Source organism: Neocloeon triangulifer, unplaced genomic scaffold (genome assembly GCF_031216515.1).
Source record: "Neocloeon triangulifer isolate White Clay Creek 2 clone unplaced genomic scaffold, ASM3121651v1 ptg000011l, whole genome shotgun sequence".
Taxonomy (NCBI): Eukaryota; Metazoa; Arthropoda; class Insecta; order Ephemeroptera; family Baetidae; genus Neocloeon; species Neocloeon triangulifer.
Window position 1 is genome coordinate 4089213 of NW_026775553.1, and position 22130 is coordinate 4111342.

General features: G+C 39.3%; 4 protein-coding genes across 5 annotated transcripts; 3 read left to right on the forward strand and 1 right to left on the reverse strand.

The window, feature by feature from the left end:
* Positions 1-2915: 2915 nt before the first annotated feature.
* Positions 2916-6825, forward strand: LOC132196114 (uncharacterized). Its single transcript, XM_059618535.1, has one exon. The coding sequence runs from the start codon at positions 3305-3307 to the stop codon at positions 6776-6778; it is 3474 nt and encodes a 1157-aa protein (XP_059474518.1). The 5' UTR covers positions 2916-3304; the 3' UTR covers positions 6779-6825.
* A 4270-nt stretch (positions 6826-11095) lies between these two features.
* LOC132196124 (DEAD-box helicase Dbp80) lies at positions 11096-13828 on the forward strand. The gene is made up of 3 exons (XM_059618553.1): positions 11096-11607; positions 11661-12111; positions 12418-13828. Exons 1-3 carry the CDS (start codon positions 11219-11221, stop codon positions 13015-13017), a joined length of 1440 nt encoding a protein of 479 aa, XP_059474536.1. The 5' UTR covers positions 11096-11218; the 3' UTR covers positions 13018-13828.
* Positions 13829-13966: 138 nt separating this feature from the next.
* LOC132196125 (ELL-associated factor 1) lies at positions 13967-16399 on the forward strand. Its single transcript, XM_059618554.1, has 6 exons — positions 13967-14235; positions 14466-14595; positions 14653-14884; positions 15256-15604; positions 15662-15788; positions 15928-16399. Exons 2-6 carry the CDS (start codon positions 14487-14489, stop codon positions 16035-16037), a joined length of 927 nt encoding a protein of 308 aa, XP_059474537.1. The 5' UTR covers positions 13967-14235; positions 14466-14486; the 3' UTR covers positions 16038-16399.
* LOC132196121 (chondroitin sulfate synthase 2) lies at positions 16391-22065 on the reverse strand. Of its 2 annotated transcripts, none has more exons than XM_059618545.1 (10): positions 21927-22065; positions 18667-19499; positions 18459-18610; positions 18262-18402; positions 17965-18207; positions 17746-17912; positions 17526-17688; positions 17175-17465; positions 16934-17117; positions 16391-16877 (listed from the first exon to the last, which is right to left on the reverse strand). In XM_059618545.1, exons 2-10 carry the CDS (start codon positions 19364-19366, stop codon positions 16579-16581), a joined length of 2340 nt encoding a protein of 779 aa, XP_059474528.1. In that variant the 5' UTR covers positions 19367-19499; positions 21927-22065; the 3' UTR covers positions 16391-16578. The 2 variants fall into 2 exon arrangements, with proteins under 2 accessions (XP_059474528.1, XP_059474527.1); XM_059618544.1 differs by having other exon boundaries at positions 21820-22006.
* Positions 22066-22130: the final 65 nt, after the last annotated feature.

Sequence of the window (22130 nt, forward strand, 5' to 3'; positions counted from 1 at the left end):
GGGGTTTTTTCCTGCTGTATATTTGGTTCGGTTTTATCCTGCTGAATATTTGGTTGGATTTTTTCCTGCTGCATATTTGGTTGGATTTTTTCCTGCTGTATATTTTCCTGCTGCATATTTTCCTGCTGCGATTTTTCCTGCTCCTTTCCATTTTTTTTCTCCATAACGGCGTCATAAATTTCATTGTAGTCGAGTAATTTGGGTTCCTTTTTCGACTTTATCAGATTTAAATCGTCCAAATCCACCAAATAAAGTTTTTTGAATGGTTCGCTCATTTCAAAACACTTTTAATTATATCAAAAGTGCGTTCGTCGAGCTTTGAAATTTCAATTTTTTTCTTTTTACAAGATTGATCTCTTCTCAAAATGCACCTGCAAGCTTTGGTTTGATTTCTTAACACGTCGAGTTGAGACTGATCAATTTTTATATTTTTAAGCCTTATATTGTGTAGAACCTCGCAAAATTCTCTTATTATTTTTCGATCAATATTATTCAATAGGATATTTCTAATCTCGGGAGGCGCTTCCAAGATATAAAGTAAAGCTTTTTTATTATTCTTCATTTATGGCTATTGGGGATCCAGAATAATCTTCTATTGGGATGTAATAAGTCGGGTATTCGGCAAGCAAATCTGAGCAAAATCTTAATTCATTGGGACATGTAGTTTGAAAATTCATTACTAGATATCCAAACTTGCGTTTGCTCGCTTCCTTATATATGCTGGTCACGTAGCTTGTCTTGTAGGGCAGCTGACGCGCAAGCGCTTGGAACGATAAATTATCTCTAAAATTTTGAAAGGCGATTATGACTTTTGCATTCAACGAAATTACTCTCAGTGCCGGCGACAGAAACATGTATTGCATAAGATAAAAAACACTGATTGATTTGTGATGAGCTTCGCGCACAAATATGCTTTGAGCAATATTAATTGACTCTGTATGCCCGTCGTCGATAACTATACAACGATTTTTCCCATCGTTGGGCAAATTTTCGGGTAGACCTTGCACAAATGTTATTTTTTCTTTAAAGTCGTCAAATGTCGGGTTATATATATTGTAGTAATATATTATTTCGCTGATATCCTTGTCAATGTAACGATTGATATTTGCCAATAATCTCAATGTAAGATATGTTTTTCCTAAATTGAATTTAATTAGTAATTTTTAAAATTTGATTTCAACTTCAAACCTGAATTTGATGTGCCGTAGCATAAAACTGACACTGGATGAGTAAATTTATAGAAAACCATGTTTCAGCTCAATGTCCTCGAAGCTATTGCTCCTCGAGACGCGGCAGCGCGTTTAAATACTTTCAAGGACATCGATAAATTGGCTCTCGAAAGCGCCGGCCTCGAACCACGGCTCACTCAAAAAATGATTGATTCAGCAATGATTCCACACGTTCAAGGGCGTGAAATCCGCTTGCATTGTCCCAGCTGCGGCTTGTCTTTTAGATTCATAAGTATGTTTAATGTACAAAAATATAAATATAATAATTTTTTTATTTCAAAACTAGATCCAGAGAAGTTCATCATACAACACAAAGCCCTCAGTCCGTATTGCGAGACATTAACCATGAATTATGTCTTTCGCGAAAAAGTCACCACCGCTGAAGCTTTCCGCGAGGGCGGAAAAGAAGATTGGCAAGTGGCTGTTCCCATCAAAGACGTCACATTCCCGATCCAATGCACCATCTGTAAGGAGAACGAAGCCTACCTCTCCCGAGCAAAATGCGGCCACCTCATTTGCAAATCATGCATGGAAAATCCAATGTTGAGCCATGAGAAATGCCATTTCTGCCGACAACCGATTGAAGGAAACATAATCACGAGGTTGCCAGATCAAATGGCAGTTGATTGTAATAATTTTCAATGATCAAAATGCAATTTTTATTAATTATTATACATAGTGCCAGAGCCACAGCTGCGTTTGCACCGCATTAAACGTCTGCCCATCGAAGTGGACAACAATGGTCATCGCGTCGACAAAGAGCATCAAGTGGAGAAAATGCGACAAGGGCTGCTGGAACACATTGAAGCTTACGAAAGCAGTAAGTGTAGATTTTCTCGCATAAAAATTTTATTGATTTTTTTTAATTATTTTAGTGATAATCAGAACTCTCACCAATGGAGAAGAAGGTACGAAATCAAAAGTGAAGCTGCCTCTCGCATTCAAGCATCGGTATGGTAATATCAAACTTATTCGTCCATTCCGTCTGTCACTGACACATGACGATCGAAAAGTCCGCTTATTTAATGGCTTCATTGACAAGCACGGCAATGTCCACACGCCTGAAAGATTTCCTCGTTTCTTGAGTTCTGCTGAGAACAGGGATTTGACTCCTTTCCAGAGCTTTTACAAAAATCATATTTTGGAGGTTAGGAATCAAGAGTTGAGGTTGTTGATTAGCAACACTGAGACCATGATCAAGAATGTCTTTATTCATTCTTTCCCAAAAACTGACAACGAAGACACTGATTTTTCTGGCCCTGATAGTCCTGAAAATCCTGAAGATCGCGGTCCTCTTCAGGAGGAACAGGGTGTCGAGGGTAAGGGCGATGAGGATCAGAGTGAGGGTCAGGATGACGAGGATGATGAGGGTGACGAGAGTCAGGGCGAGGACGAGGGCGAAGATCAGGGCGAGGAGGACGAGGATGAGGGCGAGAGTCAGGGCGAAGACGAGGATGGTGAGGGCGAAGATGATCAGGGACAGGGTGAGGATGAGGGCGAAGATGATCAGGGTGAGGATGAGGGCGAGGGACAGGAGGACGAGGATGAGGGACAGGGTGACGAGGGCGAGGATCAGGGTGACGAGGGACAGGGTGACGAGGGTGAGGATCAGGGTGAGGGCGAGGGACAGGGTGACGTGGGCGAGGGACAGGAGGACGAGGGGCAGGGACAGGGCGAGGACGTGGGTCAGGGACAGGACGTGGGTCAGGACGAGGGTCAGGTCCTGGATGAAAACTTTCTCACGCTTTTTGTTGGTCCTCAAGGTCCTCAAGCTGTACCTGTGGCTAATGTCATCAACTACACTGTCCAGAATTCGATGCTTATCGATCTGGACACGAATGCCATTGTCCCTGACACTGCATTTCACACCCCCTCCACTCGACCTGCGCGCGTGGCGTTTACGCAATACGCCACTCTTGACGATGCTCATATGAACTCAATTTCTGAGCAAGTTGTCACAGATCGAGCAGGTCCCTCCAGACATAACGTTCACTCGCTCCTCACGTGTCTGCGTGAAACATTGACTACTGCAGAGCAACACTCTCTTTTACTGCAGATTCAGGCTCATGTGAATCATGATGAGCGTCAACGAAAACGACCAAGATTCTCCTCGGGCGACTCCGTTTCCTCCGAGTGACATTCCCAGCCAAGAGATTTATTTGCGTAGAAAGAATCTCAATTATACCAATGAAGACGGAATTTTGATTGGCAAGTCTTTGTTTCATAACAATTATGTTGATTACATCCTTCCAAATTACGAAAAAGTTGGAGGCATAGAAGAATATTTAAAATCGCAAGAAGAAAAAGTAACAAAATTGCTCAAAAAAGAACTTTTGGAAAAAAAGACAATCAAGTCAAACATGTTTTTAGTTTGCTTATTCAGTGGTCCTTATGACGTCACTAAAGACGCTAATTTCAAAACATTTAATTCAATGATATTAGATCAAAATGATATTTCCGATTTTATTGCCACACAGTACAAAAAAATTTTGAAAGAGGCTGAAACTTATTCGTTCATGGGCAGTGGATTTACCTTCAGGGCGGTCAAATGCTTGGAAGTTAGGGTTTCAAAATATAGATTCATCCCCGGTTCCTGTTTCATTTCCCTTCCCAAATGCATTTCTGATAAAAAAGCAGTAACAAATTTGAAATGCAGTGAGGAAAATTGCAATAAATGTTTCTTGCATTGCATTGTAGCAGCCAAGGCGAAAAGACCTGGTAGTTCAGTTCAACCTAGAATCGAGAAAAAATATATGAAAAAGTTTACGTGGAATATCACTTTTCCAGTTGGAATTCCCGAAATCAAGCAGTTTATGAAGGATAACCCTCAATTATCGATCAATGTTTTTTCTCTGGATGAAAAGAATAACATTTTTCCAATGTTTGTTCCACGAAAAAAATGTAAAGAACACTATAACCTTCTTTACATTTGCTCGCGAGGAAAAGCTCATTATTGTTTAATCAACGATTTGTCCCGTCTGATTGGATCTTCGTTATCAAAAATAAAGGTAAAAAAAGAAATATGCACACGCTGCCTTTTACATTTTCATTCAGTTGAAAAATTAAACGATCATGAAATTAGATGCAGCAAAGGCAAACTTACACATCTCTCCCTTCCAAAACCTGGTTCGGTATACAAATTTGAAAAACATGGTGCTGCTCTGCCTGTCCCTTTTCTCATATCAATGGACCTAGAAAGTTTTCTTGTGCCTGTCGATTCATGCATGCGCGATCCTTCTAAAAGCTACTCTGAAATTGTACAAATCCACGAGCCGTTTTCATTTGGCGCCGCGTTGCATTCCATCTACGATCAATCTCAAGTTTCAAATGTTCCATTAGGTTATCATTCAAAAATAACCGATGGAAAACGACTCGGAGTTGAAATTATTAATTATCTAGATTCCGTTTCGCAGGAAATTGCAAAGATATTTTCGCGAGACTGTCCAATTCAAATGTCAGCCGCAGACGAAGAAGGTTTTCAGGCGGCTGATAAATGCTACGTTTGTTCAAAACAATTTACCGAGAACAATGTAAAAGTACGTGATCATGATCATTTGATTTCGGACCGAAATAATTACAGAGGAGCTGCTTGCTCAAGTCCCTGCAATCTGAACATGAAAAAGGTTAAATTTGTACCTATTTTCATAATGAATCTCTCGAATTATGACGGGCATTACCTGGTAAAGCTTTTCCTTTCTCACAAATTCAACATAAACGTTATACCTTGCACCAGTGAAAAATATATTAGTTTTTCAATTAGAATCAATAAAATTGAATTTAGATTTCTCGATCTGTACAGATTTTTCCCAGAGTCGTTAGATTCGCTCGCTGCAGTCCTTCCTTTTGACAAATTTCATCAGACAAAATTATATTTTGACCCCTCTGTTCACGATTACGTGTGCAAAAAAGGGGAATTCCCCTATCAATTTTTGACCGGACCTGAAAGGTTGAACGCTAGCTCACTGCCAGAAAAGTCATTTTTTTACAATGATTTAAGCGATACAGCAATTAGCGACGAGGCTTATGAAAGGGCAAAAACAATATGGAGAATATTTAAATGTCGTACGTTTAAGGATTTTGTGGACGTTTATCAAAAACGTGATGTGTTGTGTGCTTTGGACGTGCTTTTGTTCTACAGAGAGTTGATATTTAATAAATTCAAAATAGATCTCTGTCACTTTTTGACCATTAGTCAGCTCTCTGTTAATTTGATGCTAAAACATACGGGTATAGAAATAGAACTTTTGACTGAAAGTGAAATATACGATTTTGTCGACTCTTCAATAATGGGAGGTATTAGTGTTGTAAACAAAAGATTTGAAACAGCAAGTGAAACTTGCCGTATTTTCTATACAGACTGTACGGCGTTGTACTCGTTCATAATGCTTACTTTTCCTCTACCCTATGCAAACTACAAATTCATTTCGCCAGAGGGATTTGATTGGAAAAATATCAATCCATTGGGTGAAAAGGGTTATGTTTTAGAAATAGATTGCTCTTTCAATGATAACGTTCATCAGCGTTTGAGCTGCCTACCCCCCTTCCCGATAAAAAAATGTCCCCCTAACGCATTGTTTGAAAAATTGATTTTGGACTTTGAACCCAAAAAGAAGTACATTACATCATTGGCTATGCTCCAGCAAGCTTCTGCCTTGGGGGTGTCGATAGATAAAATTCATAGGGTTTTGGAATTTAGTCAAAAGAATTACATGCGTCCTTATGTTGAAATATTACAAAAATTTCGATCTGACGCAACTTGCACCAGTGAAAAAAATCTGTGGAAATTAATTTGCAATAGCACCTTTGGAAAAATGATTGAGGACCTTAAAAAAAGGAAATTGATCAAGCTCGTTTCCAGCGATCGGGCTTTGCAAAAACTCGTAAAAAAACCTACATTCATTGATCGAATTATCTTATCCGAAGGAATGGCAATTGTGGAAATGCATAGAGGTAAAATTGTCTTGGATAGGCCGATTATTGTGGGGCAGAATATTTTATTTTGGAGTAAATATTACATGTACTGGTTTTTCTACGACGTTTTGAAGAAAAAATTTGGTTCAAGACTAACTCTCTGTCTTATGGATACTGACGCATATATTGTCTCTATAAAATCGGATAATTTTTATCAGGAAATGAAATCGATCTCACAATACTTTGATTTTAGCTCTCTCCCTCCTTCACACCCATTGTACTCGACTGATAATGCATGTGTGTATGGTAGCTTTAAGGATGAAACAAAAGGCGTTGCCATTAAGCAATTTGCAGCTCCTCGTAGCAAAATGTATTCATTTGTGTGTAACGATGAGGAGGTAAAAAAAGCCAAAGGCGTGAAACGTTCGGCTATTTGTAAACTTACTCATGAAGACTATGTCAATTGTGTTTTGAACAATGCGAGGAAATATTCTAGTTTTTACAATATTAACTCTAAGGATCATGAATTGTACACGATGAAAATCCAAAAATTGGCTTTGGATTCCTCCGATGACAAAAGAAAAATTTTGGATGATGGAATATGTACACTGCCATATGGTCATTATGCTTTGAGATGATTTGCGTGCAATAAAAAAATATTTTGAAAAAATACCATGTATTTTAATTCTAATAAAAACAAAAAAATGATTATGACTCATGTTTTTGGTTAATTAACGTTTTTTTTTTAATAATTTTCATTTCAATATAATTTCATCATTTTCAGTAATGTATATTTTCAAGCAAGTTATTGATTTTTTGTATTGCGCATGTTAGCATGCGTGTTGAAACGCAGGTTTGGAATAAAATACTAAAACATTCTCATTCCTTCTTCAGTAAGGAGTTAGTTGTGTACATAAGCTGAATTTTCAATAAAAAAAAATTAATCGTAAATATGTATTTTTATTTAACAAATTACACTCATCAGTACTCATAACGTATTTTCATTTTAATCAATATAATTTAACCATTTAATCTATATAATTTCAATTTGATCAATGTAATTTTAATTTAATCAATGTAATTTTCATTTCATTAATGCAATTTCCATTGAATCAATGCAATTTCCATTTAATCAATGCAATTTCCATTTAATCAATGCAATTTCCATTTAATCAATGTAATTTCCATTTAATCAATGCAATTTCCATTTAATCAATATAATTTTAATTTAATTAATTATAATTAATCGATAATTTCGCGCCTGCGCAGTTGCAAACTTTATCCAGAACCCCTATTTATTCGCTACTCAGTGGCATGGACAGGCTGCATCGCCTCTGGGTCTTGGACACTCTGTACGAAGAACTTCGAGATGTCCCTGTCACTGTTCATCTGTACAACAAGTATGTCTCCAAACGCTGGGGAAACTGTGGGAATTTGTTCAACCCAAAGGAGGCCGGAGAGGAAGAAGAAGAGACTGGAGGGAAGCCGGATGACGGAGAGCAGCTAAATGATGCCCCTAATTCGCAGACTGTTGCACCCAGGGAGAGAAGCAAGCGCAACTGTGGTGCTCGTGAGAAACTTTCTTTATAGATTTCCCTTGTCGAAACAGCGACGTGAGTAACTTAAAATTAGGGCTTTGGAATTGTGAAGGGCTTACGAAAGCATATGAATCTCCGATTGCAACAGAACTGCAAAATTATGATATTCTTCTTTTCACGGAAACATTTTTAAAGAAACCACTTCACATTCCTGGTTTTTATTCAAGGCAAGTTTTAGCTTCACAAAAGGAGGCAGGGCGACCGATGAGGGGAATTTCCGTGTATTTTAATTCTAGGTTAGGAAATTTACTAAATGTGAAATATTTGGAAAACTTCATAATTCTAAATTTTGATGACATTACAGTAGTAACATGCTATTTAAATCCGAAGATACGTTCTACAACAGTGACTAATGAACTTCTCTCAATCCTTAAATATGTTGAAAATTTTGAAAATTTCATTTTGGCTGGAGACTTTAATTGCCGACTGGATACTAAAAACAGAAAAATTGACTCGCTGCTTGATTTTGCTGAGGAAAACAGTCTGACAATAGTAAATGAATATCCATATAAAAGTACCTACGACTGTAGTAATGGTCATAGTGTGGTTGATTTAATCTTCAAAGGGCCAAAAATTTACACCGAAAATTTTAAAATTTGCCCAACCATAAGAAAACATAATTTTATTTCAATAGAATTTAATTTCACAAAACAAAAGAACAGAAATGGGGACATGTCTTTGAATAAGAAAAATTTTAAATTAGATGAAAACATACTTAAAGAGCTTATTGAGACTAAATATAAAAATATTCTAAGAACAAATCTGGAAAAGGGGGACGTTGAAGAGTTTTATAAAAATATGATAAATATTATGAAAGAGGCCGACATTCCTCGTAGGCAAACTGAACGGATTAGTCAACCGTGGTTTGATTCTGAATGCTACGAATTAAAACAGAAATTGAACGAATGGAGAGAGTGCTTGGAAGTGGCTGAAAGTTTAAATGTAACTAGTATAATCAAGATTCTATTACCGCACTATACCGCAATAAAAAGAAATTACAAAAATGTGTGTGAAATGAAGAAGAACGCTTTTGTGCAAATGAAGGAGTTGGACATTTTAAAAGAGGCGGAGCAGAATAAGTGCTATAAAATTCTCAAGTTGAGCAAAAGTTTTTACAATACAAACAATATAATGATGGATGAATGGGAGTGCAATTTTGAAAAAATTTTCAACGAGAAAAAATTGAGTGAAAATGAATCTTTAAATCTGAAAGAGATGATAGTAGATTACAGAAATGATATAAATTTTTCACCTATTATGGAAGAAGAAGTTTTGTTAGCATTAAAGAAAATGAAAAACGGGAAATCCCCTGGACCTGACAAAGTGAAGAATGAAAATATTAAACTACTTGTTGAATCCTTACTCCCCGAAATAACGCAATTTTTCACCAAATGCTTGGAGCTAGGAACATGTCCAGAGGAATGGAGGCAGTCAAATCTAAAACTCTTGTATAAGGGAAAAGGGGACGCGGAAAATACAAATTCATATAGAGGAATATGTATTAGTTCGGCTTTTTACAATCTGTTAGATCGTGTACTGCATGCACGTATCTACTCATCTTTGATTCACGAGATTCCAGGCAATCAATATGGTTTTGTGAAAGGAAAATCCACTTTACAGGCAATTAAGTCCTTAGTTAATAACATTCAAGAGACAGTTTATAAGAAGAAATCACCCTTATATGCCTTATTTTTGGATGTAAGTAAAGCTTTTGACTCAATAGATAGGGCGTTTATTTTTAAGAAGTTAATAGAAAGCAAGAAGCTAACGTTCACGGAGTTAAATTATTTAGCTCACAACTTAGACTTAAATTTCTTGAGAATAGTAGATGGAGTAACAGTATCAAAACTTATTACACAATCAAATGGGGTAAGACAGGGGGGATGCACGTCCCCATTTCTGTTCAATTACTCTTTAGCTGATATAAATAATATTCTACGAGATTTGCCAAACGTGAAAGCCATTTATTATGCAGATGATATTGTTTTAACCTCAGAAAAATTAAGTGACTTGAAAATTGCTTTAGCCAGAATGAAAGAATTTTTGTTAAAACGCAGTTTGAAACTTAACTTGGAAAAGTGCAAATTCATGAAATTTAGAAATAAGGGTCTAGGAAAATATGCATTAAGTGACCGCCTAGATTTAGGTGGAATTGAAATAGAGAGAGTTGCTGAGTTTACATATTTAGGAGTTACTTTTCAACCATCAGGAATCTCTTTTGGAAAGCACATTGAAAAAAGAACAAGAGCTGCATTGCTGGCCACTTATAATATACGAGAACTAAAACAATTATCCATTGAAACAGCACACAAGCTATTTGATCTAAAAATTTCCCCAATTGCGTCCTACGGCATTGAAGAAATATGGCCTTTCCTAACAAAGACTGATTTTGAAAATCTTGAAAAAGTCAAAACAAGATATTTAAAAAGAGTTTTAGGACTGTCCAAGTATATTAGATCTAGATTTGTGTATGAATTAGTTGACACTGATCTCTTTGTATCGGACTTACAGGTAAAATATTCTCTAACTGAAACTGAAGCATTCCAGAAATTTTGTGTGTCTAAATATTTAAACAAACTTGAGATATGTGATGAGTTCTACGAGACAGAAACTATGAAGAATAAAAATTGGCAATGTGCAATGTTCAGTGATCGCCAAGTGTTTACGAGATTTGCCTGTCACGGGTACCACTATTTATTTTGTAAGAATAAAAATTTTCATTCTCAAGCGACAATAGATTGTGAATGCAAGCACTGCGGTAAGAAATGTTCACAATATCATATTCTTGAATGTAATGAACGAAAACTAAGCCTAAGAGAGGCTGCAAAAATCAAAATTAACTAATTTTGTACTTTGTAATAATTATCGAAACAAGCTTAATTGTAAAATTAATTTTAGGAAGACAAATTAGCTTTAGACACCCGTTGTACACCTAGTTGTGTTCAATAAATACTCTATCTAAAATTGAAATTTTGCTGTTTATGTTTACCAATTAACAGGAAATCCGCCTTCAAAATTATGAAGTCTTCAACCTTAGCAACACGCAAAATTTGGGCAAAAATCTATGTTATGTATGTAACTCTGGTTTCTTTTCCTATCTCCGGTTGTTTTCTTCTGCTTAGAGATTGTAGAACCATGGGATACGAAGAAAGGCGGAGCCCCCCCCCCCATAACCACAATGTTAAACTGGTACAATGTACAATTGTAATCAAATGGGAGCTGGTACGTAAGCCCCGCCCTTATTCGTATTCCATAGTTCTACTATATCTACTTCTGCTGCTGCAACCTGCGATTCTCCTTGCTGCGATTTTTGTCTAACGCTCATGGCGCTCGTAGCGGTCGATTGGTGAAGCATTATTGAAAACAAACCCTGCCGGCCAGCGATTTCGTTGCATCTATTTTGCACCGATCTTGAAATTTCCGATTTTCTGCTCTCTGCTGACTCTGCTCGATCATCGTAGGATTTTTCCCAGAAAAACGATGGCCGGAAAGGTTGACTGGGCGGCATGTGCCGAGGAGCAGCAGAAGATGCTGGCGTCCGAGCTAAAAAACCTCAAGGTGGAGCAGGGTGGTGAGGCCTCCGTCCAGCACCACACCGGCGACGGTGACTCGCCCGAGGACAACCAACCGGACGAAGCCATCTCCTCGGCGGAGGTGTCGTTACTGCAGAAGGTGATTCGCAAGGGTCTGATCACTTCCAAGTACGACATCGAAGTGCAGCGCAAAGACCCCAACTCGCCGCTCTACTCGGTCAAGTCGTTCGAGGCACTCAAGCTGCGGCCCGAGCTTCTGAAGGGCCTCTATGCCATGGGCTTCGACGCCCCCTCAAAAATCCAGGAGACGGCCCTGCCCACGCTCCTCGCTGACCCGTCAGTTTTCATTATTTAAACTGAAACAATTTTATTCATTAAAAACATTGCAGGCCGCACAACATGATTGCCCAGTCGCAGTCGGGCACCGGAAAGACGGCAGCTTTCGTCCTGGCCATGCTGAGCCGCGTCGACCTAAACCAGAACCATCCACAGGTGCTCTGTCTGGCGCCCACCTACGAGTTGGCCCTGCAGATCGGCGAGGTGGCCACCAAGATGGCGCAGTTCCTGCCTGCAATGAAGATTGTGTTTGCGGTGCGCGGGGAGGACCGTCCAAGGGGCACCAGACTCACCGACCACATCATCATCGGGACACCGGGGAAGGTCCTTGACTGGGGCGTCAAGTACAAGTTCTTTGACCTGTCGAAAATCAGAGTATTTGTGTTGGACGAGGCCGATGTCATGATTGCCACTCAGGGCCACCAAGATCAAAGTTTCCGAATCCACAAGTATCTGCCCTCTACCTGCCAGGTTATGTTCTTCTCTGCCACTTATGAGCAGCAGGTATAATAATTTACTCCAGTAAGGGATTTTAAAAATCATCCAAGATCAGGGAAATATTCCTCAGATCTATTCGCAAAAATTTTTGCTCTCTCTGATAACTTAAATTAAAAACCTTAAGGTACACTTTTGTTGTTGTCATCAATCAATTCCTTAAGAAAAGACCTAAGCTCAGCTTTATAATTGATTACTTTACATGGGTTTAGAGATTTATTATTTGATTTATTGTATTTTGCGTTAAAAGAAATAAATAGTGCTAATTTTCTTAGCAAAATTATTGATTCAACTTTAATCTATTCTACATTTCAGGTGATGGAGTTTGCTGAGGTGATTGTGCCAGACCCAATCATCATCAGACTGAGACGAGAAGAGGAGTCTCTGGACAACATCAAGCAGTACTACGTCTTGTGTTCGGACCAGGAGGCAAAGTACAACGCAATTGCCAACATCTATGGGGGTATCACCGTTGGCCAGGCTATCATCTTCTGCCACACGAAAAAGACCGCCGGCTGGCTGGCGTCCAAGATGGCCAAAGACGGCCACTCGGTGGCCTTGTTGAGTGGCGAGCTGACTGTGGAGCAGCGAATCTCCGTCCTTGACAGGTTCCGCCAGGGCACGGAGAAGGTTCTCATCACCACCAACGTCCTCTCCAGAGGCATTGACGTTGAGGCTGTGACCATTGTGGTCAACTTTGACCTGCCTATCGACCTGCAGCGCAGAGCCGACTGCGAGACTTACTTGCACCGAATCGGCAGGACGGGCCGCTTTGGAAAAATGGGCCTGGCCATTAACCTTTGTGACAGCCGCAACATGCACATCCTCAAGGATATCGAGATGCACTTTGGGAAGGAAATCAAACCCCTGGACACCGAGGACCCTGACGACATTGTCAAGCTCAGCCAAAAGTGAAAATGAATGAAAACTGATTTAAATCAAAGGACAGCCAGAGAATTGTTTCTCAACAAAGACTATTGAGATTTTCCTCTACGTACTGTTGTTAAAAGTCACGTCATTTCGTTCATTTTTTATTTTAAGGAATAAAGTTAAATTTGCACTCAGACACAAAATTGGGCATATATATGCCATTTTTTGATACATTCAATCCAAAATCTATCTCAGAAATGTGATAAATGTTATTTAGTATTAATTTAAATAATTGTATTTTGTTCACATTTCACATAAGTTAAATTAAATTATTGATGAATAATCATCTATGGCAATGAAAGGAATAGTTGATCGAAATGGCAATATTTTTATTTATTTTTAGATTAACAAATTTCCTGTGAAATTTACTTTATCATAAATTATTTTTCTGTTATTTTTGAAAAAAATAAGACAAGGAAAAATTTTTGTGAATCAGAAAGTTTTAATCCTTGGTTTTGAATAAAAATTGGCAATGTGCAATGTTCAGTGATCGCCAAGTGTTTACGAGATTTGCCTGTCACGGGTACCACTATTTATTTTGTAAGAATAAAAATTTTCATTCTCAAGCGACAATAGATTGTGAATGCAAGCACTGCGGTAAGAAATGTTCACAATATCATATTCTTGAATGTAATGAACGAAAACTAAGCCTAAGAGAGGCTGCAAAAATCAAAATTAACTAATTTTGTACTTTGTAATAATTATCGAAACAAGCTTAATTGTAAAATTAATTTTAGGAAGACAAATTAGCTTTAGACACCCGTTGTACACCTAGTTGTGTTCAATAAATACTCTATCTCTATCTTAATCCTTGGTTTTAATCATCGCGCCTTTTTACACACTTGTTACCCGATCCGTGTTGGCCAATAGGGTCGTGTGTTTTCGACCGTCCTTTGCGTTCATTGGTCGACTCAAGCCATTTCTTCTTGTGGTGTTTTTGTTAATTAATGGACGATCGCCAGCTGTTGCGAGTGGAACTTTCTCTCGAGGGTCCCTGCTCGCATCACCTTCGCGATATTACGTCGATTAAGTTTACGTAAGAGCCGAATTAGAGACGGATGCGAGTGCTGGAGCCGCCGACCGAGCGCACAGCCCGTGGCCGAACCGTCCGACCGAAATAATCGTCCCATCATTTTCGAGCCCTTAAAAAGAAAGTCGTGTCTGCAAATGGCACGAGTCTCCGCTACTTTTCACATTTGAAAGGTGAGATTCAGATCATCTAGATCGGGGTCATCCGTCGGACACGTGTCGTCAGATTCGGACACCTTCGTCAGAATTGTTAAACGGTTGCACTTGAAGACGAATCCAATATTTATCTTTAAATACTGAATGGAGACCCTGTTCTGTCACCATATGTCCATTTGTCTTGACCAGTCCCACGTCATCCAACACTATTGTAATAAATTGTAATAATTGCAAAAATTTCCCCTCAGAACGGACCTGCAATTCCCAGGATGGCGGAAAATAAGCTGCAGTTCTTGGGCAACAGGGAGCACGAGCTCAAAATCGGACAGTCCTTCTACAGCAAGGGCAACTCAGGCGCTGCCTTCCACTCCATTAAATGTGAACAAAAATCGATATGAAATCTAATTAAATTTAATAATAAAAAAATTTCTGCAGATGACTTCAAGCCAGCAAGTGTGGATGTGCAGAAGATGGCCAAGGTCGAGGTGGGCTCTACCAACAACATTACCGTGACTGTGCCGAATGTGGAGGGCGCCACTGTGGGACAAACGGTCTTCCGTGGCAATCAGAAGCCGTACCAGAAAGAGTGCGTCCTCATCATTGACCACAACACGGGCGAAATCACCCTCGAGAGGCTCAACAGCAACATCCAAGTCAAAAAGACTAGGTGAATAAACCAATATGCATCGACGCAAATTTTTGCATCCACCTGAAATTCACCTTCTTAGATCCTTCTTAAAAATTGGAATTTTTGAAAGGTTTTTTGAAAGCAAGTAGCCAAAGTTAGAATTAATAATCAAATGCACCTAAAACTTTACAAACTTCTTGATTTGATCTCTGAATTGATAAAAATTTTTGACTGCTTGCGCTTTTAAAATGCATTAACATGTAAAGCCATTGAAAGATTTGCAAAACTGGAGTAAGTATTTTGATAACAGATAAGCTTTAACAGTAATTATGCTTGAAATTATTTTATTGCTGCTCTTACAATTTTAGGTTACTGCAAGACTTTTCATTATTTGAATTTCGAATTTGTAGGTGCGAAGGGCCGTCCAAGCTGGGAGTGCCTCGTTCGGACACGCCTGAGGCGCCGTCGAAGCGTCTGTCGCCGCAGTCCAAGCTGTCTCCCCACCACTCTTCAGCACCGACGCCCCCGTATGGTTCTTCCAAACCGTACTGCTCGCCCTGCGTACCGCGACACTCGCCGCTGCACGCATCACCCCCTCTGCCGTGCCGCAGTCCCCTTGCCAACCCCCAGACGTCACCCAACTACCCCAATGCGCCCACCCCTGTTGCAGGAGCCGCCGCCTCCGCCACCCTCTCTTCCCCCAGCTTACCAATCATTGGCCTCGATGACGGTCCGCCAGACGAGTTCCCTGTTACAGAGGTCAGTGACCCTTTCAAATCCCAAAATTTTGCTGAATTTTAATGTTTTGTGATCCAGGAGGCAAACGAGGTTGGACTCTTGTCCCTGTCGGACACGTCAAGTGACAGCAGTAGCGACAGTGCCTCCAGTGACAGCGAACCCGAAACGGCTCCACCACAACGACCAAAAACTCAACAGATCAATGGTAGGTACCAAATTAATTCATGAAGCCACAGATTAACATCATATCCCCATTAAAAATTCACATTTTCAAAAAAAAGGCAAAAAAAAATTAGTTCAAATTTGAAATGGATGGACTTGTAACAATTTTGATTAAACTCCAGGTCACACGAATGGTCGAGCTTCACCTGCCGTTGCGCCTGTCCTGTCCATGCCTGACCATCTACTGAACGACGATCTCCAACTCTCCGAGTCTGGGTCTGACAGCGATTAATCACGCTACTCATCCATTCCAAGGCCTCTCTCTCATGTCTAATTATACTTGTATTTGTTACTGCCGGCTTAATTGCTGTTGTTGTGAAAAATCAGGTGATGTCGAGGATATTTTTGTATTAGGTTCGCTTCAGAGCTTAAGCCAATTGTAGAAGCAATCACGAATTGGCTCTAATCAGTCGCCTTTCAAGATAAATTAATCAAGATTCAATCAATCGCATCTCATCTAACCTTTTGTTATTGTATAATATGAGCTAAGAGGCATCTAGTACGGATGATGAAGGTATGTTTTGTCTTTGTTGACAAATCTTTTCAGCCTTTTGCGGCAGAATTGTAATAATAAAAAATGCAAAGTTTAAAGCATTTCATCTTCTTATTTTCAAAATAATTCATGATCACATTAGAGTTCTCAAAAAGCTGCAATAGCACTTAAAATTAGCTTGGCATGCTGTTAGTTTGGCAAGATCTAGAATTTGGCTTTTTCATAAAGGTCCAGTCAAAAAGATTTGAGTTGTAAATAATGTTCTCCTAATATACAATGGTTAATGAGATTTCTCCTCCAAATACTGCAGAATAATGCCAGCCAGTTGAGCCCTGGTGCCGAGACCTTTGGCCCTGGAAACCTGGCACTCTAGGTACTGGTTAGGCCCAAGGGAGGGTTGACACACCTGCTGTGGGTGCCACAGTCGAAGGCAAGGCTCCACAGCCCGTAGGACGTTAAGGCCTTCTGACCCTTGCAAGAAGAGGGACAGCAGGCTAGGCAGTTGGCTGTCCTTGTCAGTAATTGGAATATCACGGTCTTGTCGCACGAGAGGGAATTTGTCATCCACTTTACTTCTTGCTGGAATTTGTAGTTTCGTAATTAAATTGATATTAAAATAGTGATAAATTTATTACCAGCTACATAATCTTTGAGGTAAAATGAGAGATGCTGATAATTGGCTGAATCGTAGTGGCCGTACTTTTTGTTAATATCCAGTTCTTTGGGCCTCTCCGACTCCTGATAGACAATGTCAGGGTGATACTCGGAAAAAGGAATTGGACTGAAGATCTGCTTGTGCAGGATGGTGTTCATTCTCACCTGAGAGTAACATATAATTAAAAATTTAAATAATAAACTTAATTTATTCCAACTCACTCTATTGAGGAAGTCTTGTCTCAGGTTCATGGTGGGAGAGCAGACAAGGACCATGGCCTCCTGCGGCAGTTTCCTTAGGGCGAGGTCAACAATGGCCACATCAGGGGGACGTTGGCCTTTACTTTTCACAGACAACCAGGCCATCAGCATGCCGTCCTGGCGCTGCACCATGGACTGCACCTGAGACTTGAGCCCACCAAAAACGTCTCTGTTATCTCCCTTTCCGGGAGCCATAGGGTCGTAGAGCAAGACCAGCAGAAGGAACAACTTGTCCCTACGTTCAGTGCAAATCTTAAAAAAAAAAATTGAATCAAGTCAGGAATAAGCCAAACAAAACTAAAAATTAATTACCACTTTGGAGGTGGTGCACAACTCCGAATATTCTTTGATGAAACGGGTTGCGTCTGCCATTTGGTTTGCTTCCACAGGTAAAATCAGGTGCACTCGAGAATTCTCCGTCACATAAGGCATCGTTACAACTTCCACCTTGCCCAAGAGCTTGGAAATTTCAACCCTAGTTAAAATCAAAATGATTTGTGGAAATTTTGACAATGCAGGTTTTGACGCATACCTTTTTAAAATTTCTAGACCAGTGTCCATGTCCCTGAAGGCAAGGTCAAGAATGTAGTCCATCCCTCTGGAGGGGTCGTACCTTCTGTATCCATTTACGAGGCGCTTGTACTGTAATTTCCCTTCGTACTTTTGCGCCATGTGAGAAACGCTTGAATTCAAGATGTGCTACAATGCGTCTCTTAAGTAAAGGAAAATCATTTGAATTTTGTGTTTTTACTCGCATGTCCTCTCTGTCCGCCCCTGAGAGGTCTTTGACACTGCCGAAGTCTGACTCGGGGTAGACGTGGTGCTCAGTGAAATAGTCCCACTGAAGAACGTCAAAGCGATTTTGCGGCTTACTTGTGGGCTGACTGCCCACAGGCCACGTTATGTTGTCTGCCACTTCGCCTATTGCAGGGTGCATTTCCAGGATGGACGACTGGAGACTTGCAATCGACCGCTCCAGCTCCACAAGTTCAATCTGATTAAATTTTTTCAATTAAATAAATAAAAATAAAATAATAATTGAAAATACCTGACAAAAGTATTTGTGCAACTTGTAAAAGGTTGCTGCATCAGGCACTGGGAAAATCACTTGGCTGTCAGTTCTTAGGCGCTTTAGATCGGTGTCCGCGTTAAAACCACTGTCCACTTTTTGACTCCTAAACACTTGACCCTTTTTGAAAAAAAAATTACTTATTTTTTGGACAGTTAAGGTTTTTCAGGAACTACTTGTAAAGAAGAGGCGCAAGGCTGGCCTGAAGAGTGCACAATGCACCTTCCTATATTGTCATCGTCGTTGTCTGAAAAAGCGTTCCGAACGCACCAGTCTAATCCCTCAACAACCTTCTGCATTACAGAGTTGCTGAGCAAAATTCCTCCGTCTGAAATAATTTTTTTATCAGAATAAATATATCTTATTTTTGTTTTGTTATTTCACCTAAAGAGCAGAAGGCAGTTTCCTTGTCTGGCATGAATCCTCCTATGTGGACGTCCTCGCTGACACTGATCCTCTTGACAGCCTCTGTCAGGTTGAACGCCCTGACGTAGCTCTCGTCCTTGACCAGGAAGAAGTAGTCGAACTTGTCCAGATAGTTGTCTGCAATGTACTTGAGGACATGGAACGGCTTAAGGATCTTCCTCGAGTCGGAGAAGCCAATGATGCCGGTCAGATTGATTCTGGGCGGATTGACGCCGTTGTTGAAGAACATAACCTTGTCCACCAAGTGGGCCATTGTCTTGTTAATTGCCACACCCCTGGTGTTGATGCTACTTGTGGTGGTCATGACTCCTACAAACAGCTTTTGTCTTAGGCCCAACTCGGACGAGTAGTACCTGGGCCGGACAATGTTCTGCGGCACCTTGAGGGCCTTCTTGGGCTTTCCTGCCAGGTTAATTCGCGGCTCAAAGTCCTCACTGTTGCCCTGCACAACCTGCTGGCTGCGCAAGGAGCGACCCTGCGAAAAGTGCAGGTTGGAGGCTCCGAGCTGCTGCTTGTTGGCCGGAGAGGGACATGGCGCCTCCTCGAGGATGGGCGTCAGGAAGAGACAAAGGCTGATCCCAGCGCACAAACCCACAAAGAACACCGCATTCTGCCGCCGCTGCAGTTTGCACACCAGAAAGCTGGTCAGCGTGTTCATTGCTCACCAACGGCTGACCCAAGATTCGAAGAAATTTGCTTAGGACTGGCGTTGAGAATATTTGCTGATGACGTTACTTCTTAATGCGACGAGCCATTTTATTTTTTCTCTGCTGCAGCTGCCACGTTCACATCTATTTGTATAAACAAAAAAAGACAAACTTGAATGCAATTACTCTTAATAATATATGAAAAATAATAGATAGATAGATAGATAGAGTATTTATTGAACACACTAGGTGTACAACGGGTGTCTAAAGCTAATTTGTCTTCCTAAAATTAATTTTACAATTAAGCTTGTTTCGATAATTATTACAAAGTACAAAATTAGTTAATTTTGATTTTTGCAGCCTCTCTTAGGCTTAGTTTACGTTCATTACATTCAAGAATATGATATTGTGAACATTTCTTACCGCAGTGCTTGCATTCACAATCTATTGTCGCTTGAGAATGAAAATTTTTATTCTTACAAAATAAATAGTGGTACCCGTGACAGGCAAATCTCGTAAACACTTGGCGATCACTGAACATTGCACATTGCCAATTTTTATTCTTCATAGTTTCTGTCTCGTAGAACTCATCACATATCTCAAGTTTGTTTAAATATTTAGACACACAAAATTTCTGGAATGCTTCAGTTTCAGTTAGAGAATATTTTACCTGTAAGTCCGATACAAAGAGATCAGTGTCAACTAATTCATACACAAATCTAGATCTAATATACTTGGACAGTCCTAAAACTCTTTTTAAATATCTTGTTTTGACTTTTTCAAGATTTTCAAAATCAGTCTTTGTTAGGAAAGGCCATATTTCTTCAATGCCGTAGGACGCAATTGGGGAAATTTTTAGATCAAATAGCTTGTGTGCTGTTTCAATGGATAATTGTTTTAGTTCTCGTATATTATAAGTGGCCAGCAATGCAGCTCTTGTTCTTTTTTCAATGTGCTTTCCAAAAGACATTCCTGATGGTTGAAAAGTAACTCCTAAATATGTAAACTCAGCAACTCTCTCTATTTCAATTCCACCTAAATCTAGGCGGTCACTTAATGCATATTTTCCTAGACCCTTATTTCTAAATTTCATGAATTTGCACTTTTCCAAGTTAAGTTTCAAACTGCGTTTTAACAAAAATTCTTTCATTCTGGCTAAAGCAATTTTCAAGTCACTTAATTTTTCTGAGGTTAAAACAATATCATCTGCATAATAAATGGCTTTCACGTTTGGCAAATCTCGTAGAATATTATTTATATCAGCTAAAGAGTAATTGAACAGAAATGGGGACGTGCATCCCCCCTGTCTTACCCCATTTGATTGTGTAATAAGTTTTGATACTGTTACTCCATCTACTATTCTCAAGAAATTTAAGTCTAAGTTGTGAGCTAAATAATTTAACTCCGTGAACGTTAGCTTCTTGCTTTCTATTAACTTCTTAAAAATAAACGCCCTATCTATTGAGTCAAAAGCTTTACTTACATCCAAAAATAAGGCATATAAGGGTGATTTCTTCTTATAAACTGTCTCTTGAATGTTATTAACTAAGGACTTAATTGCCTGTAAAGTGGATTTTCCTTTCACAAAACCATATTGATTGCCTGGAATCTCGTGAATCAAAGATGAGTAGATACGTGCATGCAGTACACGATCTAACAGATTGTAAAAAGCCGAACTAATACATATTCCTCTATATGAATTTGTATTTTCCGCGTCCCCTTTTCCCTTATACAAGAGTTTTAGATTTGACTGCCTCCATTCCTCTGGACATGTTCCTAGCTCCAAGCATTTGGTGAAAAATTGCGTTATTTCGGGGAGTAAGGATTCAACAAGTAGTTTAATATTTTCATTCTTCACTTTGTCAGGTCCAGGGGATTTCCCGTTTTTCATTTTCTTTAATGCTAACAAAACTTCTTCTTCCATAATAGGTGAAAAATTTATATCATTTCTGTAATCTACTATCATCTCTTTCAGATTTAACGATTCATTTTCACTCAATTTTTTCTCGTTGAAAATTTTTTCAAAATTGCACTCCCATTCATCCATCATTATATTGTTTGTATTGTAAAAACTTTTGCTCAACTTGAGAATTTTATAGCACTTGTTCTGCTCCGCCTCTTTTAAAATGTCCAACTCCTTCATTTGCACAAAAGCGTTCTTCTTCATTTCACACATATTTTTGTAATTTCTTTTTATTGCGGTATAGTGCGGTAATAGAATCTTGATTATACTAGTTACATTTAAACTTTCAGCCACTTCCAAGCACTCTCTCCATTCGTTCAATTTCTGTTTTAATTCGTAGCATTCAGAATCAAACCACGGTTGACTAATCCGTTCAGTTTGCCTACGAGGAATGTCGGCCTCTTTCATAATGAAAAATAATAAAACATCTCATTCTTCAAATAACAACATTATAAAGATAAAACTAAAAGTGGTATCTAGTAATCTACTGTATGTATTTACCTTCTACGCATACAGAGGAATTATAAAGTTTCCTTCCTCTAATAATATTCCTATTCTGAAAAGGGGGTTGGTTCTGCTTTCTTTTTTCGAAGAAGTAATTTAATGACCTGTTGAATTTGTTGAAGGGGCAAATCTTTTTGTTGTGGTTCGTCGTCTCATCATGTGTTCACCAGACGGCCGGCTCCCTGCGCCATCTGGGGGAACTTCATTTAGGTCATTGACTCTGCTCCTCTTTCATTCATTTGCTTATAAATGCACAATAAAGTGCTCTCTGCTCTTGTGTTTTCTTGCTTGTGTTGATTAACTCACAA